We start from the raw sequence: 18,168 nt of genomic DNA, 5'->3' as shown, positions 1-18,168 counted from the left end.
AGGAGTGGGCACTGGGATACTTATATCTAAAATGTATGATAGCAGCCTACTGGCCTTTGGCTAATTATCTTTTATACAATGAGCAAGACCAGAATGGGTGGAGGTGGTTATCAGGTAGGTTATTTGGACATAGAGTGCAACTATCTGATTCTGTGCATCCCATAACTTGACACATCTGCACATCATCCTGAACAAGTGATGTATTTTATTCCAAAATGGCATAAATGCATTTTAAAAAAACTAATCAGAAAAAATTGATCAGAATCTATACGGTCAGATATTGGAAATATTTGATAGTCAAAGGTCATAAAATTGCTGAGCATTTGCTAACTTCCAGCAGAGTATCAGATGCTCATTGTGATGGTGAGTATCACCGTTTGAAATGAAATTCTTCATTTGAGCTTTTTAGATCAGTAATAATAGGTTGAATGCATCTTCCCAGACCGATCCTGCAGGGCATGTCTTTTTTACCAACCTGAACCTTCATATTAGATACCAATGTGGTCTCACCTGTCCCTGGTTGGGCCTGGGCCAGTACCCAGATGGTTTTTTACCTGATCACAAAGCTCTTACTGGCAAGCTCTCCTCTGCTCGGGAAGTAGTGGGCAGGTGCCCAAGGACAAAGTGACCCAGGGCAGAGACTGGGCTTCTTTGCTAAGCTCTTCTCAAAGCAGAGTGAGCTGTGGCGCAAGGCTTAAGCAACAGGCCTAAGAGGTGCACAAATGGGAGTCATTCTCTGTCTTCTGAGAATGGAAACCGTCGAGCAAAGAGCCACCAACCCTCTCTGAACCATGCCTATGTAGGAAAGTAAAGATTTAGGAAATTCTTTCTTATCAGCCAGGTTGCTAGTAGCATTGGGTGATATGGACAGAATCAAATATCACAGTATCTTTGACTGAATACTTCAATATTGATGCTGTGATGATATCGTAGGGATGGCTATAAGTGCTTTCACGAGATATTACAGTCAAATAAGTTCAGAAAACTATGTACTGTAATACAGCCTTTAAGCCCAGGAAAACACAACACTTATGCTCATGTCTCATATCACAGTATCGATATAATATTGGTATACTGCCCAGCCCTAGTTGCTAAGACAGTTGTTGTCATGGAAGAGGACCTGATCCTAATAGCTTTTATCCTTCTTCAGGAGGGTTAGGGAGACAAATATTGAATATAAATTGACTTTAATCGTGTGTAATGTATTTGCATGCTGTGAATTTACTTGAGTACTTTCTCAATAGTGAGATGAGGCCCATATTTGCACTGCAGCATTTTGGTGTATTTTTGTTCCACTTTTATCTCCTTTGTTGTGTGTGTGTGTGTGTGTGTGTGTGTGTGTGTGTGTGTGTGTGTGTGTGTGTGTGTGTGTGTGTGTGTGTGTGTGTGTGTGTGTGTGTGTGTGTGTGTGGGATGCTAGGTGGTGATTGGAGACAAAGTGGTCCTGAACCCTGTGAATGCTGGTCAGCCTCTCCATGCCAGCACACACCAACTAGTGGACAATCCAGGCTGCAATGAGGTTTGCCTGAGCCTTTACTTCTTTATTTCTTGTTTCCCTCAGAGTGTTCGGTGTAGAATCTATTTATAGGTGGTATTCCGCATAATGTGCTCCACTTGGTTATTACTGTGGCTGTGAAACACTACAGCTTTGTTCCACCATCCTTCAGATTTGCCTCGGTTACATTTATCAGTACAGCTAACACTGCAATGCTTCTCTCTTTTAGTACTAGAATTACAGAACAACTTTAGCTGTGACGTTTTATCATGCAGTCTTTACAGTGACAGCGGGAGAGCTAAACTTGGCAATGTTAGTGTGATGCTTCCCATTGAACAGGATCAGCGCCAGGCAGCAGATTTTTATCTGCAGTCATATGAAACTATTTGTGTTTCAGGTGAACTCAGTCAACTGTAACACCAGCTGGAAGATTGTCTTATTTATGAAATGGAGCGACAATCAGGAGATCATCCTTAAAGGGGTTTGTTTCACAGTAGCTACCATAACTTTACAAATTGTATTTTAGTTGCCCCACTTCATGTAGCTTTCAGTTATTATGACTTAAATTTGTTGTTGTTAATTTTTAAACTTTCTTAAGCCCCACACCATTAAAATTTTCTTCTTGAGTAATTTGATGATTTAATACAGAATTTATTTTGCAAACAACAGAATTTCTCTCTTCCCTCAGGGTGATGTGGTACGGTTATTTCATGCAGAGCAAGAGAAATTCCTCACCTGTGATGACCACAGAAAAAAACAATATGTGTTCCTTCGCACCACTGGACGGCAGTCGGCTACATCGGCAACCAGCAGCAAAGCCTTATGGGAAGTGGAGGTGAGGAGAGTATGGCAGATTGCAGTATGTAGGATGTCGAAATTGTAGCTTTTCACTTGATGCAATAGGAGTGTGGATGAAGCAAGGCTGACAGATTTTCTTAAAGCCAGCTTTCTGCTTTGTGTGGTGAAAGAATGCTTTCCCGGCATGCATGTGCTCCAAGCTATTCAGCTCACAGCACCTGTTTAATAATTTGTCCCCATCAGTATGCTGCTGTATGTCCCTGACCTGTCTGCTCTGGTATCAGGTTGTGCAGCATGATCCATGTCGAGGTGGGGCAGGCTACTGGAACAGCCTGTTTAGGTTCAAACACCTGGCTACTGGACATTACCTGGCTGCTGAGGTCAGTTATACATGCACACTTGCAGATAACATGCCAAATCGCCTTGGCAACTTCATTTAGTTAAAAACTTTAATATAGCTCTTTAATCCTGGTGGTACGCCACTCTGTATTTTTGCAGGTGAATCCAGACTATGAAGAAGAGGGCCTAGAGTCACGCTCCCCAGTGAGTGAACTCTGCAAAGAAAGTTGTTTACAATAGGCAACACTTTTCAATAGCTGCCCCTCTTAAACTGTGAATAAATCATAATTTAATATCTATTATTTATCGCTTGTGGTTAAGCAACAACTTGTTGATGACAAGATAATTTCCCTCCTTGTTTACTTTTAATAAATAGCAGATGATATGGTGTACATAACTTAATCATTACATCATTATCATTGACGTGTTATTGTATCATAACTGTTAAATTAATTTAGGATTTCCTTGTATAGCAAGTTGTTAGTCATGTGGTTTTACTCAAGTGAAACACTTACTGCATTGATGAGGGTTATTGTGCCAGTCTGGCTCAGAGGCGGTATTTCCTATTTCCGGCAATAGATGGCAGAGTGTGTTTTTGCACAGTGAGAAGACATGAAATGCTCTCTGTGCCAGTGACCAGCAGATGGTAGCCTTCCACTGGGAATGAATTTCTCTATCATGGTGACTTGGCTGTTTACAGCAGGCCAGCTCGCTGTAGTGGCTGTGGCAGGCAACACGAGGCTGTTGGTGTCTGCTGACCAGGCAGTGATAACACATGGCTTTACTGGCTCACTACTACAGTGGGATGGGCCGCCATTCCAGTAATAGCATCCAGGGAAACAAAACGATAAAGAAGGTCTTCCTGCAAATGAAAACAACCCCCTGTGTTTACTGTGATGACTATTTTCAGAAGTTCTAATTATATCATCAACTAGAACTCAGGTAATTCTCTAGTGTAGCTTTAATATGATATCCAGCTTTACCCCCACACTAAGAGGATGGGTACTCTAGTAAGAGATGCCATTTTATTCCCCCACACCAGGAAGATCAGATGCTAAACCTGTCACAAGTCTCTGCTGTTTACCTCTATTGGTTTATTGAATCAAGGCTATGCAGTAACAATATACCAGTGCCAATCAAATTATATTAAAAAATGAAATCATGCAGTTGTAGCTTTTGGTGGAAAGGTCTCTTTGAGCTGTTCACTTCTAATCCTGTCAGTTCCTGTTCACTAATACCATCAATATGTGAGATCAAGTTCCTAGAGATCTTACCACGGGAAACTGGTAAAGCCACTTTCACTACCATACCTGGCATCTCAATACCTCAGTATCTTGCTGTACACACTGGTCACTATAGAGTACCTGACACAATGCTCTACACATGATTACTGGTCTTTGCACATACTCGACATATCTAAGCGTCTTTGTGGCTTTAAGACAATCTCTTGTTGATGAGTCTGTGGTGCGGTGCTTCTATCCCTCCAGCTGGACTCAGAGCAGGAAGCCTTGCGAGCACGTTTGAGAAATGCCCAGGATAAGGTCATGTACACCTTGGTCTCTGTTCCTGATGGAAACGACATCTCCTCCATATTTGAGCTCGACCCTACCACCTTGAGAGGAGGAGACTCGCTGGTGCCCAGGTAGGATGGCCACAAAATCAAGGTGCTGCAGCGAAAAACAAGTGCTGTGGCAGTGCCCCTGTGCACACAACACAGTGTACAGTAGACACAAACCCTTGCTGAAACCCAAGTTTCTCTTCCATGGGGAAGCCCAGCCATGAAACCTGTTCAAACCTAACCAGACTTGTGGTACTGTGTCTAGTAAGGTGCATGGGCTATTCCCTGGTTTCTCACTCTTTCCACTGACAAATAGACTACACACATGCTTGAAACAGGGGACTTCCACACTTCCACTGTATATCTAGGTCATTGTATTATGGTTACAAAACAATAAACCATGGAAGGAGTGCGTGTGTGTTTGTGTGTGTGTGTGTGTGTGTGTGTGTGTGTGTGTCTGTGTGTGTGTGTCTGTATGTGCATGTGTGCATACTTCTGTATCTAAGGGAGTGTCTTTACTGTAACACTCATGCAGTTCAGTGTGTCATGTGGGTCGAAGAGGTGGAGAATTCTCACTCATGGTGATGAAGGAGAAGATAAGCATTATTCACATTCTCTGATGAACTGCCACAACCCCAGATCATATTCCCAACATGAATCACTCACGTGACTGTGTGTGTGTGTGTGTGTGTGTGTGTGTGTGAGACAGAGAGACAGAGAGAGAGAGAGAGAGAGAGTGTGTATTTGTTGGAATGTCAGTATGGGTGTGGTGAGGGAGGATTTGTTTTGAATTCGAACACTGAAACTGTGTTTATGTATCTACACAATTTCTCTGGAACAGATCAAGGAAGCGGAACCTGTTATTTATTCACATGATGATCATTCCCTGCAAAGATCAACTCTCACCACCTACCATGACAGTGACTGAAATTCTATCAAACTGTATCAGTTTTACAGTATAACTATAGCTGAAGCTGGTAATTAAGTCCTTCTTTTAAGCAAAAAAGACTGAGATTAAGTATACTTGTACTTCACTTGCGTCTTATCATTTTAGTGAACTATATTTCCGCACACGTACGTTTTAGAGCAAACATTCTGATTTTGCCACACTGCCTACCAGCTATCTTTTAATAGAGTGTCTTTGCATGCAACATGTGATCACTCGATTAAAAACAAACCATGTTTGGTCTCTGAAACAGCTGTCTTTAAGAGAATGCCATTTTAGCAACCATAAATGGGCCTGTGCCTTTAGGTTAACCCAAAAAGACTATCACCTCAACACTATCTAGCACCAGAATACAAGGATATCATCTTGCAAATATACTTCTGGAAGCAAATCTTGATTACCTTGACTGAGTATAATGTAATTTTTTAGAACATTGACCTTAATACTGTTACTTACACTGTATTACTTTAGTAATAATATTTGTAATAATATTGTAATAATATTATTAGTAATATTATTAGTAATAATATTTGTCTAGACCCTGTTTCTGATATGATCTGCTTTTGTGTGTGTGTGTGTGTGTGTGTGTATTTTCAGGAACTCATATGTGCGGCTCAGACACTTATGCACAAACACATGGGTCCACAGCACAAACCATCCCATTGACAAAGAGGAGGAAAAGCCTGTCATGCTGCGTGTGAGTGACAGATCGCTGCTGTGTACTGCATGCCCAGACACAGTCCTATCTGCATTTATGCCTAGTGGTCAGCCCCTAGTTAACCTCATGAAGCACTATTAGACGGCAAAGTTGTAAATGTATTGCACATCGCTCTCCTGTTTCTTAATTCAAGATCGGGACCTCTACACTCAAAGAGGACAAAGAGGCATTTGCCATCGTGCCCGTCTCCCCAGCTGAAGTGAGAGACCTTGACTTTGCCAACGATGCCAGTAAAGTGCTGGCCTCTATCGCTGGAAAGCTGGAAAAAGGCACCATCACACAGAATGAGAGGAGGTACATAGTATGCCGTGGGACAAAATTGTGAAATCCTAATGCAGGACATCAGTTAGTCATGTACTGTGTGTGCTTGTGTGTGTGCTTCTCTGTGTGTGTGTGTGTGTGTGTGTTTGTACGTGTGGCAGAGCGGTTACCAAACTTCTGGAGGATCTGGTGTTCTTCGTGGTGGACATCCCCAACAATGGACAGGACGTTCTAGAGATCATGGTCAACAAACCCAACAGGGAGAGGCAGAAACTCATGAGAGAGCAGAATATCCTCAAGCAGGTTGGGCCCTTAGTACATTTAACACCATTACAACATAGTAAGCCACATCACTTTTATTAAGTTTGCCACAGATTTGATTCTTGCTGATGATTAAACTGGACTGGATTTCTCGGGCCCCCTGGCAGCTCACCGGATAAGAGCGCGTACCACGTGTTAAAGCTGAGTCCTGATCGCATCTCCTCTCTGTCCCCTGCCTTTCCTGTCTCTCTCTATTGTGACTGTCAAATAAAGCAGAAATGCCAATAACAGAAATGCAATAACATTCAACATGTTAAATCTTCATCATAATACAAAATGGCATCCTAACTCACTGGAGATGTCACATGTGTTAATTTCTGTGTCCAGATCTTTAAGCTGCTGCAGGCTCCCTTCACAGACAGTGGCGACGGACCCATGCTACGACTGGAGGAGCTGGCTGACCAGCGCCATGCCCCCTTCAGACACATCTGCCGCCTGTGTTACCGGGTCTTACGCCATTCCCAGCAGGACTACCGCAAGAACCAGGTACTGTCTGTCAGTCCTGCAAACTCCATAAAGTCTGCTTTAACAGTACCAGATTGAGCCATGCATGTCGCTGGACATCGCCTATGACGTGAGTTATCTATTGCAGGGCAGGGCAGGATAATCAGTTGGATTTAACAGAATACTAACTGCCATATCATTCTGGGTTTTCATGTCTAGACCAGTCAATAAGTGTAACAGATGCTTTAAGTGCATTTTATTACACTTCATGGGACTTTCCCACTCAAACAATGTGGGTTGGAGGAGTGAGACAATGGAGATGTCTGTGTGTAAAAGCACATTACTAGAATTCCATCAAATGAGTGCACTTGGAGACAGTTAATCTGTCATCCCTCTCTTTATATTTCTCATTGGCGCTATTTTTTTGCAGGTTTTATCTATAGATCTAACTTGGTCGCTAAATTCTTACAAATTATACCTGAATTTCTTCTGACATTATTGGTTAAAGCAACTGTATTGCAGTCACAAAGTTTGAATAATAACACAGACAGACTGGGCTGCCCTGGAGTTTTGTCACAGACTGGCCCATTGCTCATTGCATTCACTGATGGACCTACCCAGCACAAAACCTTTATATTATGACCATATGTTGAACAAAGATTGGATTAATCGTGTCACTTATTTTTGCAGAATTTTAAAAAAGATCTTGGCATTTAACAAATGCTGTGGTAATGTAAACTGAAAATCCAACATTTTAATTATTTCCTCTCCCAGCATCAAAATAGCTTGGGTTGAAATAATATAATACTGCTGTATAATAACAATAGATTTTACTATAGGTTTGGAAACTATAAATACAAATTGTGGTTTCCACTGATTTCGCTTTGAAGTAACAACACAATGGAACTTGTAACAAATGTTTTGTTGTTGTTGTTGTTGTTGCTGTTGTTGAGTTAAGTGAAATGGCACAGAGATTCTCTGTCGCAGGGGATGAAAATTAAAGGGGAGAAAATCCTATTTGCATTTCAGTAAATTTATTATCGTAACATTGCTGTATGCATGAGACAACTAGAACAAAAATGGAAACATACAATAAAATCCTGCAAGTTATTTACATAGGATGCCGACTGTGGTGTCATGTAGCGTAGTAACGTGATAAAATGCTTCACTTTCACTATCTGGTGTTGACCTAGTTTTGATAAACACCCCATCTTAGCAACTGAAGGCGGCATATTAGAATACTGCAAGAATAGTGACAACATTAAGCTGCTGCATGATGATGTGAGCCGCACTTAAACTTACAAGCCCTGACAAGATTACTGAGTAAACTGGAATGCTTTACTCAGGGTCTTGGCAGAACATACATGGTAAATGTTGGCCTGTTACCCATTAGAAAGGATTTGATAAGTAATTCCACAACAAACAAATGTACGTCACGGCTCACATGAATTTGTGAGAAAATTAGAAGGTAAATCTTAGTTGTATGACAAAGTGTACAAAGTAGCCATTTGGCAGCAATGAATTTCAGAATATCAAACCCACGCAGATCTGTATGAATGTACAAAGAATTTAAGAGAATATACTGTGAAGCAAATAGCAAAGGAAAAGTATGTGATATGTGTTTGTGCAGGGTCACTATTGTCATAATTGTAGTATTATGTAATAAATGATTTCTAAGTAGGTAGAGCCGTAACTGATCAGTTACGATGTAAGAAATCTGAATAATAAGAGAGTATTTCTTTAATTCCTATTATGTACACAATTAAACGTGGACCACTGCTAATATAAACTTTTTGTATCAGCAATATTGTTTTGAGTCAATTATTTATGCAGAGGGGCTTTCTGTGAAAATGTAGCCTCATTCCAGAGTTACACCATTAAACTCTGGCTGTTCCTAAACCTCTGACATTTCCATTTTAATTAATTGAATTCATGATTAATATGTGTTTTAAGCACTTAATCTGTGATTGGAACCTGCGATTTATTATAATTTGACTATTTTACTTGTGCTTAGAGTGACTGTAAAAACTGGTAATTTATCACAGTTGACCAGTCCAAAGTCTGGACGGTCAAAGTGATCAGGCTGTTTTAAAATAAGCAAACAGTAAAATGATATTAATTTGAACTCACAAATTAGTTTTTTAGGAGTAGGCTCTAACTTTTTGAACAGATAATTTATTTATTTAATTATTTATTTATTTAGTAACTAAGTCAACCTAAAATTCCTTGGCCCACTTGTGCCACTGGCCCATCCTAAAATGATGGTGGGGATAACAGATTCTGTTATTTTAAAACATTAGTGTTTATAAATGCATACTCAAGACTGGAAATAAAAATGTTCCCTCCTTTAGGAAATCTTCCTCATAATCAATCTTTCTTAAAAGCAGTAGACACTCTGCCATGCACTACTGGGCACATCATCAGTGTTAAGAGAAGAGAAGTCTCACCACTCACCTGAACTTGCTCTGTCTTTTAACATTTGAGAGAGTTCGTACAGAAACTCTCAAATATGATAACATCATTAACATTTTCAAGAGCAAACCCAACTGACTGCTCCTGTAGTGTTGATGTAAATAGCCTATTGCGGTTCACAGATGAGTGGCAGACTTATTGACAATGCAAAGCTGTATGACATGACGAGGAATAGGATTTCTTTGTCTTTCATTGCATGCAGCATGTGTTAAGTCAGTGTTATTTCTTGTGTTATGGAGTCTTATTATTTAAATGTAAGAATTCCATTAAATGACAAGGCCTTGACCGAAATGGCTTTTCAGACCTGTGAGAAAAACAATCTATCTAAATCTGTGTTGCTATAGCAACATGTCAGCTTCCAGCTGTGTAGAATATAGGTGTTTTGGAACACTAATCAGCTGTTTATGGCCTAATCAACAGAGACAACACAAACAATACATATTTGGCTTGATGGAGCCATAACACCTACACATGCATACATGTCGTGTAGTTCAGTGGTCAGAAATCATCAAGCTGCCTCGGTGACCAAGTGGGATGCAGCAGGGCCCATGCTGTACAAATGATTTCTTTAACAAACTCTTCCAAGAAGCAACAGTAACCTTTAGGCTCTGTATCAGCCCTAATGTGATTAACATGGTGCAGAATGCAAAAATCATGGCTGGAATCTGAGGTCTGCAACTGAATGTCCTTGGCTGTGTATCAGGCTCCATCATCTAGCGTCTTTGTCAAATTTTCTGCTCTGATATGAAGACACAGAGATCGAGTAGCTTGCACGCTAACATTATTACAGATGGTTGTACAAGGAAAGCACAGCATTCCCTTTTTATTTCATGCCTTTCACTCTGACAGATAGACATTTCATTGCGTTGTTCTGGTCCCTGTTAAAACGGTCTGTTTTCTTGTCATGGTCATGCTCTATAGCCTCTCAACAGACCATAAAGAGGTTAAGAGGCTCTTTCATGTAAGTCATTGTGCATTGTATACCAAATGCCTGTCAGAGATTGTGATCTTATGAAGAACAAGAACGTTTTGTTTAGCTATATAGATAGCATATTTTCGTTTTATTCGTTTTATTACTGATGTTTGTGTATGATCAGACATCTGCCTTTCCCACAGGAGTATATAGCCAAACAGTTCCGCTTCATGCAGAAGCAGATTGGCTATGATGTCTTAGCTGAGGACACAATCACAGCTCTCCTGCATAACAACCGCAAGCTGCTGGAGAAACATATCACTGCTGCTGAGATTGACACCTTTGTTAGCCTGGTCCGCAAGAACCGTGAACCCAGGTGTGTGTGCGTGTGTGTGTGTGTGTGTGTGTGCGTGGTAAATATCCTCTTTAAGATAAGCTGTTAGTATGCATTTACATGTACTGGTTTCAAATATCTCAATACACAGTGCATAGAATAGTTTAAATATTACCATGGGAACAAAGCTTAGACAAACTTCAAAAACTATAGTACTGTAGTACTGTAGCCACCAGTAACCTATGAGTAACCCATAACATGCAGCACTTAAAATGAACTCTCCCCTTACTGCCAATTACTTTAAATTGGTGCAGTATATTTAATAGGAGTCTGGTGATTAAATGAATGTGGATTGGAATGTTTTGGTCATTAGATATACTAAACAGACGACGTGAGGAACACATTGCTCATTCTGGGAAGATGTTGTGGTTTTGCAGGATCACATAATTGAAGTCTGGTGGCTAATTTAATCTTTGGGGGGATTTATTTTCATCATGGCTGATTGAATTTTGTGTGCATTGTCCTTGTCCAACATACACATACATACACACTTGTATTCATAATAAGGAGCCTTTTGGAAAACTGATATGTCTGGTGTGTGTGTGTGTGTGTGTGTGTGTGTGTGTGTGTGTGTGTGTGTGTACGTGCGCATGTGCTTTTATGCCTTCCAGGTTTCTGGACTACCTGTCAGACCTGTGTGTTTCAATGAACAAGTCCATCCCTGTGACACAGGAGCTCATCTGTAACGCAGTGCTGGACCCCGCTAATGGAGACATCCTCATCGAGACAAAGTGAGCCCCCTAAATCCCTCTTTCCTTTTCTGCCACTTGCTCCCTTTCCCCCGTCAGTATGCCAGTAATTTTATGTCCCCTGGCATAAAAACACTACCTAAGATCCACATTGGGCATAAAATGGATTTCAGTCATTGTCCTACCAAATAACATCTCCTAATCAGTTGAAACACTGTGAAGCTCTTCATTAATCAACAGCAGTAATGGTTTCACATAAAAGTACTACCTACCTGAGAGCCTCTCGTTAAATGTGTGTCCTTTGCAAAGACGAGATGTAATATATTAAAGATGCAATCTCTTCATTAGCACTGATTGATATGGTAAGCTTGCCTCATCTTCCTGAAATAGCTGCTGAAGGAGACTGAAAGTAGGTGGACAGTCCTTGTGTTTCATCTCATTCAACTGTGTCCTTCTAAATGTGTTTTCAAAGTGTTTACAAAAACCTACAAGTTCAGTTTAGCTCAGACCACAAATAAGGCATTTTTCAATATATTTGTCATGATGGATTAAGGCGTTGCATATACTCAAATGTGATACCAGAGGCCTCTCACATTTCAGGTGCAGCTGCACATGTGCAGACGGTGTTAATGCCTGATATGAATAATACAAGTGGTGTATGTGGGGCTGCGATTATTTATTACTAATTAACTTACAAATACTTTCTCATTTCTTCCTATCAGTCTATAATATAACAAAGAAACATATTGTGTTAAGATAGTCTGAATCAATGTGAATGAGCCCAATCACAGTTTAAATCTATAAATTGCTCCTTTTCCCCTTCTTCGTGCAGACTAGTGCTATCAAGATTTGAAATTGAGGGTGTGTCCCTTGGGGAAAACTCTGTGGAGTCTGAGGAGGATGAAGAAGAGGTGTGGCTGTTCTGGAAGGACAGCAATAAGGAGATCCGCAGTAAAAGCATCAGGGAGCTGGCCCAGGATGCTAAGGAAGGCCAGAAGGAGGACCAGGAGGTGATCAGTTACTACAGGTACTGACTGGATGTCACTTTTAATGTGACTGGTTGGGATGAAGAAGATCACAACTGCCCTCACCTGATTTTATATTGAATTGTACCAGTCAAGCAGTGGTTAGATTCTGTACTACAGTCAGTACATGCTACACATGATGACTTTAACAGTTTATCACATGGCCAAACAGGCAAATTTTGGGAGATATTTTTACAGATTATTGATTTTTGCATTTAAGCAGTATATTAAGTAGCATTGTTCATTAATTATTTTGTTTGAATTATGTATTATTGAAATAAGAACTTAATTTTGATCAAACCTCTATACCTTTCATGTGAGACACATTTTTATGATTTGGTTGGCTTTGGTTCATGATGTGTGGTCACATTTTGCTGTGTCATGTCTAGAATATATTTCTGTGTTACTACTACAGGTACCAGCTGAATTTATTTGCCAGAATGTGTTTGGACCGCCAGTATCTGGCAATCAACAAAATTTCTGGGCAGCTGGATGTGGACCTAATCTTGCGCTGCATGTCAGATGAAGACCTGCCCTACGACCTGCGAGCCTCCTTCTGCCGCATGATGCTGCATATGCATGTGGATCGTGACCCCCAGGAACAGGTCACGCCTGTCAAATATGCCCGACTCTGGTCTGAGATTCCCTCAGAGATTGCTATTGACGAGTGAGTGAATGGACAAAATTAAAGGATTATGCATTACAGTGTATGTGATGTGTGTTTCGCTCCTGTGTGAAGAAACAAATGTATTTTTTTTTTGTGTTTTCCAGCTGTAAGTTTTATACTTCTTATTTGTTTGTCTCGTAGCTATGACAATGACGGGACATCTAAAGACGAGATAAAGGAACGTTTCTCTCAGACCATGGAGTTTGTAGAGAACTACCTGAGAGATGTTGTCTGTCAGAGCTTCCCTTTTGCAGACAAAGAGAAGAACAAGCTTACCTTTGAGGTCAGAAACATTCTAGATATAATTTTGGAGTCAAGGGAAATTTGGGTGGTGCTACAGAAAAACGCCACTCCAGTACCACAGAGACATGGGACTGTTTCCCAGAATTGTATGCTGGTGCCTCCGGCTTGGATAGGTGTCCTGAACACAGCCTACTTGTTGGGCGGGATGCAAGTTCATTAGGTGCAGGGACTTGGGGAACATGAACCTCAGTGCTCGTTTAAAATGCCCTCCCTGTCAGGTGAAAAAAACCTGTTTGGCAACTTCATGTGTTTCATAGGAAATGTTTTCATTTACACCCTCACCAACCAACACTGGGCTGATGTGACAGCAGGGACTGTGGAGCACATTAGAAATTGTCAGTGACAAAATTGGGAGAAAATACAGAAAAAGGAAAACATATATAGATTTATATATATTGGATTCACACTCCCACTATAGTGGTCACATTGTAATGGTGGAGTCAGTTAACCTGTCAAAACTGTCTTCCTTTCTCCTGAAGGTGGTGAATCTGGCCAGAAACTTGATATATTTTGGTTTCTACAACTTCAGTGACCTGTTAAGACTGACAAAGATCCTGCTGGCTATTCTAGACTGTGTCCATGTGAGCACAATTTTCCCCTTCAACAAGCTGGACAAAGGCGATGAAAGTAAAGGTAGGAGTACTCTAGCTGGTCACTGAAGGACAAAACACCTCACAGACATGGAGCTGACATGTGTGTTTTGCAGTGTTGTAATTGAGTCACTAGACCTCAAGTCTGAGTCAAGTTCCGAGTTCTCAGTGTTGAAGTTGAGTCATTGATGTTGAGACTGATTCAAGTCCATGTTATCTGGGTCCCAGACAAAGTCACCAATTTTGAGTTCAATCCACATTTGCGTACAGTCCACATAACCTGTGCCTGACCCCAAGTCATCTGTTCATGACTAAGTTCATTTTCAAGCTGGGGTTGGAGCCGCTCTGTTCCAGTGAAAGAACTGACATTGATTTAAAAAGGTATAGGTTGAACAAAAATTACAACAAAAATAGTTGACAGAACTTGTAATGCAGCATACAGTATAAAACCGTGAGAGGCATGAACATCATCTCTGCTACTTCATTTAAGAGGTAAAGTAAGTTTCTATGTTTCTGTAAGACAAAAAAAAGACAGGAAAAAATGTTGAGTCCTCAACTACAACCTCTGAGTCTAAAGGCAGTAAATGCACAAGTCCAAGTCCAAGTCATTAGTGCTTTAGTCCGAGTCAAGTCACACATCATGAAAAAAAGCATCTGAGTCTGACTTGAATCCGAGTCCTGGTCGTGAGTACTACAAGTCTGGTGTTTTGTGTGTGTGTGTGTGTGTGTGTGTATCCAGGCAGTAATGTGATGAGGTCTATTCATGGGGTTGGGGAGCTCATGACCCAAGTAGTCTTAAGAGGAGGGGGCTTCCTTCCCACCACACCCATTAATGCCCCTGATGGAGATGCTGTGAAGACTCAGACTGAGCCAGAAAAACAGGATATCCTGGTCATGGACACCAAGCTCAAGATCATCGAGATTCTACAGGTGAAGAGCACACATAAAAATACACACAAATATAAGCACAGATGGGTAAACATACTAGATATAGACCTGTGTGATATTGTTCATCTCTCCCAACCTCCCAACTTCTCAAATATTCACCCAAAGTAAAAAAAAAAAAAAAAAATAGATTTGACACCCTCTTCTTTTATGCCCTGCAGTTCATCCTGAATGTGCGTCTGGACTACAGGATCTCCTGCCTGCTTTGTATCTTTAAGAGGGAGTTTGATGAGAGTAATTCCCAGACTGACTTGTCTGTAGCTGGGACATCAGAAGGGCCAAACAACATGCCAGGTCAGATTAATTTTTTGCTGCATCTCAAACACCACATAGTGTAGCCCACTCGACAATCCATGTATGCACTGATGAAAACACACGGGTTGGCAACATCTGTGTTTGACATATCTTTTATTATTGCAGGGGCACTGGATTTCGAGCACATAGAAGAGCAGGCTGAGGGGATATTTGGTGGAAGGTAGCCACAGTTTCAATACAGAAACAACACAAACCAAACAGAGGATGTGTGTTGATGCCTGTTTGTGTGTGTGTGTGTGTGTGTGTGTGTATGGGTCTAGTGAAGAAAACACCCCACTGGACCTGGACGACCATGGTGGCCGTACCTTCTTGAGGGTCCTTCTCCACTTAACCATGCATGACTATCCTCCGCTGGTGTCCAGAGCCCTCCACCTTCTCTTCAGGCATTTCAGCCAAAGACAGGAGGTCCTGCAGGCCTTCAAGCAGGTATCCCAAGTGCCCAATATAAAATGTATATCTTCCAGACCTGGAGCGATATTACAAATTGAAATGGTACCATTTGAAGTGTTCGGTGGTCTTGATTATACAGTGCTTGAATATCCTGAAACATGGACACATCACTCAAAAGATGAGCTAATGACTATTTATGCAAAAATCAATAATCTGTTATGCTAATCCCTATTTATGCATCTCTGACACATACTGTACATGCATATACATACACGTGCATTCACAATGACATTGGGATGAACGTTCAGCATCATTCCTCCATTTCTATGTGTCTGCCTTGTACTCCATGATTTGGCATTTATGTGATACCAGGTCCAGCTGCTGGTCACCAGCCAAGATGTAGAAAACTATAAGCAGATAAAGTCAGACCTGGACCAGCTGCGCTCTATCGTGGAGAAATCTGAGCTCTGGGTGTACAAGAGACAGGGTCCAGATGAGGGCATCGATGCAGGAGAAGGTCTCTCCACCGAGCCAGAACATAAGAAGGTACAGTATAGACCACAGGAAAGTCAATTTGAAGTTAGTATCTCAGAGTTTAACTACAGGCACTGACTACTTGGGCCTTGTTTGCTAATATAGTGTTTCTGGTATACTCTGTAGGGTGATTCAGGTGGTTCAGACAAACCAAAGAAACCAGAAAGCACCAGCAGTTACAACTACAGAGTGGTGAAGGAGGTAACTGTTTTACACCCTAAATGGTTAGCTACTAGCTGCTATTGTGATAAATGATGCGGTTTGCCAATAGTGCAGAAACTCTTTTCACCTTAACCTCACTCTTTCACATTTTCTTTCTCTCCTTTCGCTGTATGCATCTTCTTTGTCAGATCCTGTTGCGACTTAGCAGGTTGTGTGTCCAAGAAGGTCTGTCAGGTAGGAAGAGTAAGAAGCAACAGCAAAGGCTGCTGAGGAACATGGGGGCTCATGCTGTGGTCCTTGAGCTCCTACAGATACCTTATGAGAAGGTACCAGTGTCTTTCTTTGAGCTGTATGTGCTTCAGCAGTTTATTGTATCTATGTATAAGATTCTAGAAAGAGGGCACAGCTAGACTTATGTTTCTCATCCAGGGGGAAGATGTACGCATGCAGGACATCATGAAGCTAGCCCATCAGTTCCTGCAGAACTTTTGTGCAGGAAACCAGCAGAACCAAGCCCTGCTCCACAAGCATATCAATCTTTTCCTCAATCCAGGGGTGAGCAGTCATCTCAAACTCATAATCTCATACCAGTTATTTAAAAAGTCACTTGTTTTGGTTTTAACCAACAATAAACGGTGTCCCGACCCTTTTTTTCCCCAGATTTTAGAAGCAATCACCATGCAACACATCTTCATGAACAACTTCCAGCTGTGCAGTGAGATCAATGAGCGTGTGGTTCAGCACTTTGTCCACTGCATCGAAACACATGGCCGCAACGTCCAATATCTTAAGTTCCTACAGACGATTGTCAAAGCAGAGAACAAGTTCATCAAGAAGTGTCAAGACATTGTCATGGCTGAGGTCACGCCTTCTTGCTGTTTCTGCTTTGTTCATGCCCACCATTCCCTGTAAATGTAACATGACCTTTTATTATTTGGGCTATGCTCCAGTTTCCCTTTGCTCAGCTGTAACTGTATTTGTTTTCTGCTGTTACAGCTGGTAAATGCTGGTGAAGATGTCTTGGTGTTCTACAATGATCGCGCATCTTTCCAGACACTGGTCCAGATGATGCGTTCAGAGCGGGACCGTATGGATGAAAACAGTCCTCTGATGTACCACATTCACCTAGTGGAGCTCTTGGCTGTCTGCACTGAAGGCAAGAACGTCTACACAGAGATCAAGTGTAATTCCCTGCTGCCACTGGATGACATAGTACGGGTGGTCACCCATGAGGACTGCATCCCTGAGGTGAGATGAGACTCAGATAAACCAGATGTGAAGTGTTTAGGATTTTACAGCCATGAAAAGGCATGAGATGAAAACTTCAAACAGTAGTCAAGTAGGATAGAGATGAGAATGGGCAATGTTGTCATATAAAACTTCAATGCTCCAATGATATATGATACATAGAGGCCCAAGGTTTATTCTGGACCCACAGCAGCAGGGTAATGCACGTAGGAATTTAAGAGCTAACAAATCAGTGTTTCACGAGTAATATGCTGCTCTTATGATTGCTGTATAAATTTGGACTGAAACTGTTTCTGTGTACTATGAAGACACAGTTTCTAGGAAGGAAATCACTTAAAGCAGTGTTTCACTGGCAGCAAACCATTATGGAACATCATTCTGATTCAGGATGAACTGAATATTTACTCATATCTTAACCTTATCTTTCAGGTGAAGATTGCCTACATCAATTTCCTGAACCACTGCTATGTGGACACTGAGGTGGAGATGAAGGAGATCTACACCTCCAACCACATGTGGAAGCTCTTTGAGAACTTCCTGGTGGACATTTGCAGAGTGAGAACAACCAGGCAACTCTATGGAAACAATAAGTCCACATAGGAAATGCAAATAAGGTCTGAATCTTTTATGCAATTTTTGAG

At 41.2% G+C, this 18,168-nt stretch overlaps 1 protein-coding gene across 5 annotated transcripts in view; it reads left to right on the top strand.

Annotated features, from left to right (window-relative positions):
• LOC115359857 (inositol 1,4,5-trisphosphate receptor type 1) overlaps positions 1 to 18,168 on the top strand; it is a 75,799-nt gene that overhangs the window by 18,731 nt on the left and 38,900 nt on the right. For all 5 annotated transcript variants that reach the window (XM_030052514.1, XM_030052511.1, XM_030052513.1 and 2 more), the window contains exons 7-33: positions 1,421 to 1,519; positions 1,893 to 1,976; positions 2,184 to 2,330; positions 2,578 to 2,673; positions 2,792 to 2,836; positions 4,120 to 4,274; positions 5,734 to 5,833; positions 5,988 to 6,148; positions 6,277 to 6,418; positions 6,764 to 6,922; positions 10,469 to 10,641; positions 11,271 to 11,390; positions 12,181 to 12,375; positions 12,789 to 13,040; positions 13,182 to 13,323; positions 13,823 to 13,976; positions 14,673 to 14,863; positions 15,040 to 15,172; positions 15,299 to 15,353; positions 15,454 to 15,619; positions 15,956 to 16,129; positions 16,244 to 16,318; positions 16,468 to 16,605; positions 16,709 to 16,834; positions 16,940 to 17,140; positions 17,276 to 17,527; positions 17,957 to 18,082. In XM_030052514.1, the coding sequence (XP_029908374.1) occupies positions 1,421 to 1,519; positions 1,893 to 1,976; positions 2,184 to 2,330; positions 2,578 to 2,673; positions 2,792 to 2,836; positions 4,120 to 4,274; positions 5,734 to 5,833; positions 5,988 to 6,148; positions 6,277 to 6,418; positions 6,764 to 6,922; positions 10,469 to 10,641; positions 11,271 to 11,390; positions 12,181 to 12,375; positions 12,789 to 13,040; positions 13,182 to 13,323; positions 13,823 to 13,976; positions 14,673 to 14,863; positions 15,040 to 15,172; positions 15,299 to 15,353; positions 15,454 to 15,619; positions 15,956 to 16,129; positions 16,244 to 16,318; positions 16,468 to 16,605; positions 16,709 to 16,834; positions 16,940 to 17,140; positions 17,276 to 17,527; positions 17,957 to 18,082 (3,861 nt within the window). The remainder of the gene's footprint in view (positions 1 to 1,420; positions 1,520 to 1,892; positions 1,977 to 2,183; positions 2,331 to 2,577; positions 2,674 to 2,791; positions 2,837 to 4,119; positions 4,275 to 5,733; positions 5,834 to 5,987; positions 6,149 to 6,276; positions 6,419 to 6,763; positions 6,923 to 10,468; positions 10,642 to 11,270; positions 11,391 to 12,180; positions 12,376 to 12,788; positions 13,041 to 13,181; positions 13,324 to 13,822; positions 13,977 to 14,672; positions 14,864 to 15,039; positions 15,173 to 15,298; positions 15,354 to 15,453; positions 15,620 to 15,955; positions 16,130 to 16,243; positions 16,319 to 16,467; positions 16,606 to 16,708; positions 16,835 to 16,939; positions 17,141 to 17,275; positions 17,528 to 17,956; positions 18,083 to 18,168) is intronic.

Source organism: Myripristis murdjan, chromosome 5 (assembly GCF_902150065.1).
Source record: "Myripristis murdjan chromosome 5, fMyrMur1.1, whole genome shotgun sequence".
Taxonomy (NCBI): Eukaryota; Metazoa; Chordata; class Actinopteri; order Holocentriformes; family Holocentridae; genus Myripristis; species Myripristis murdjan.
The sequence above is the reverse complement of the archived record's forward strand: the minus strand, read 5'-3'. Positions and strand labels throughout refer to the sequence as shown.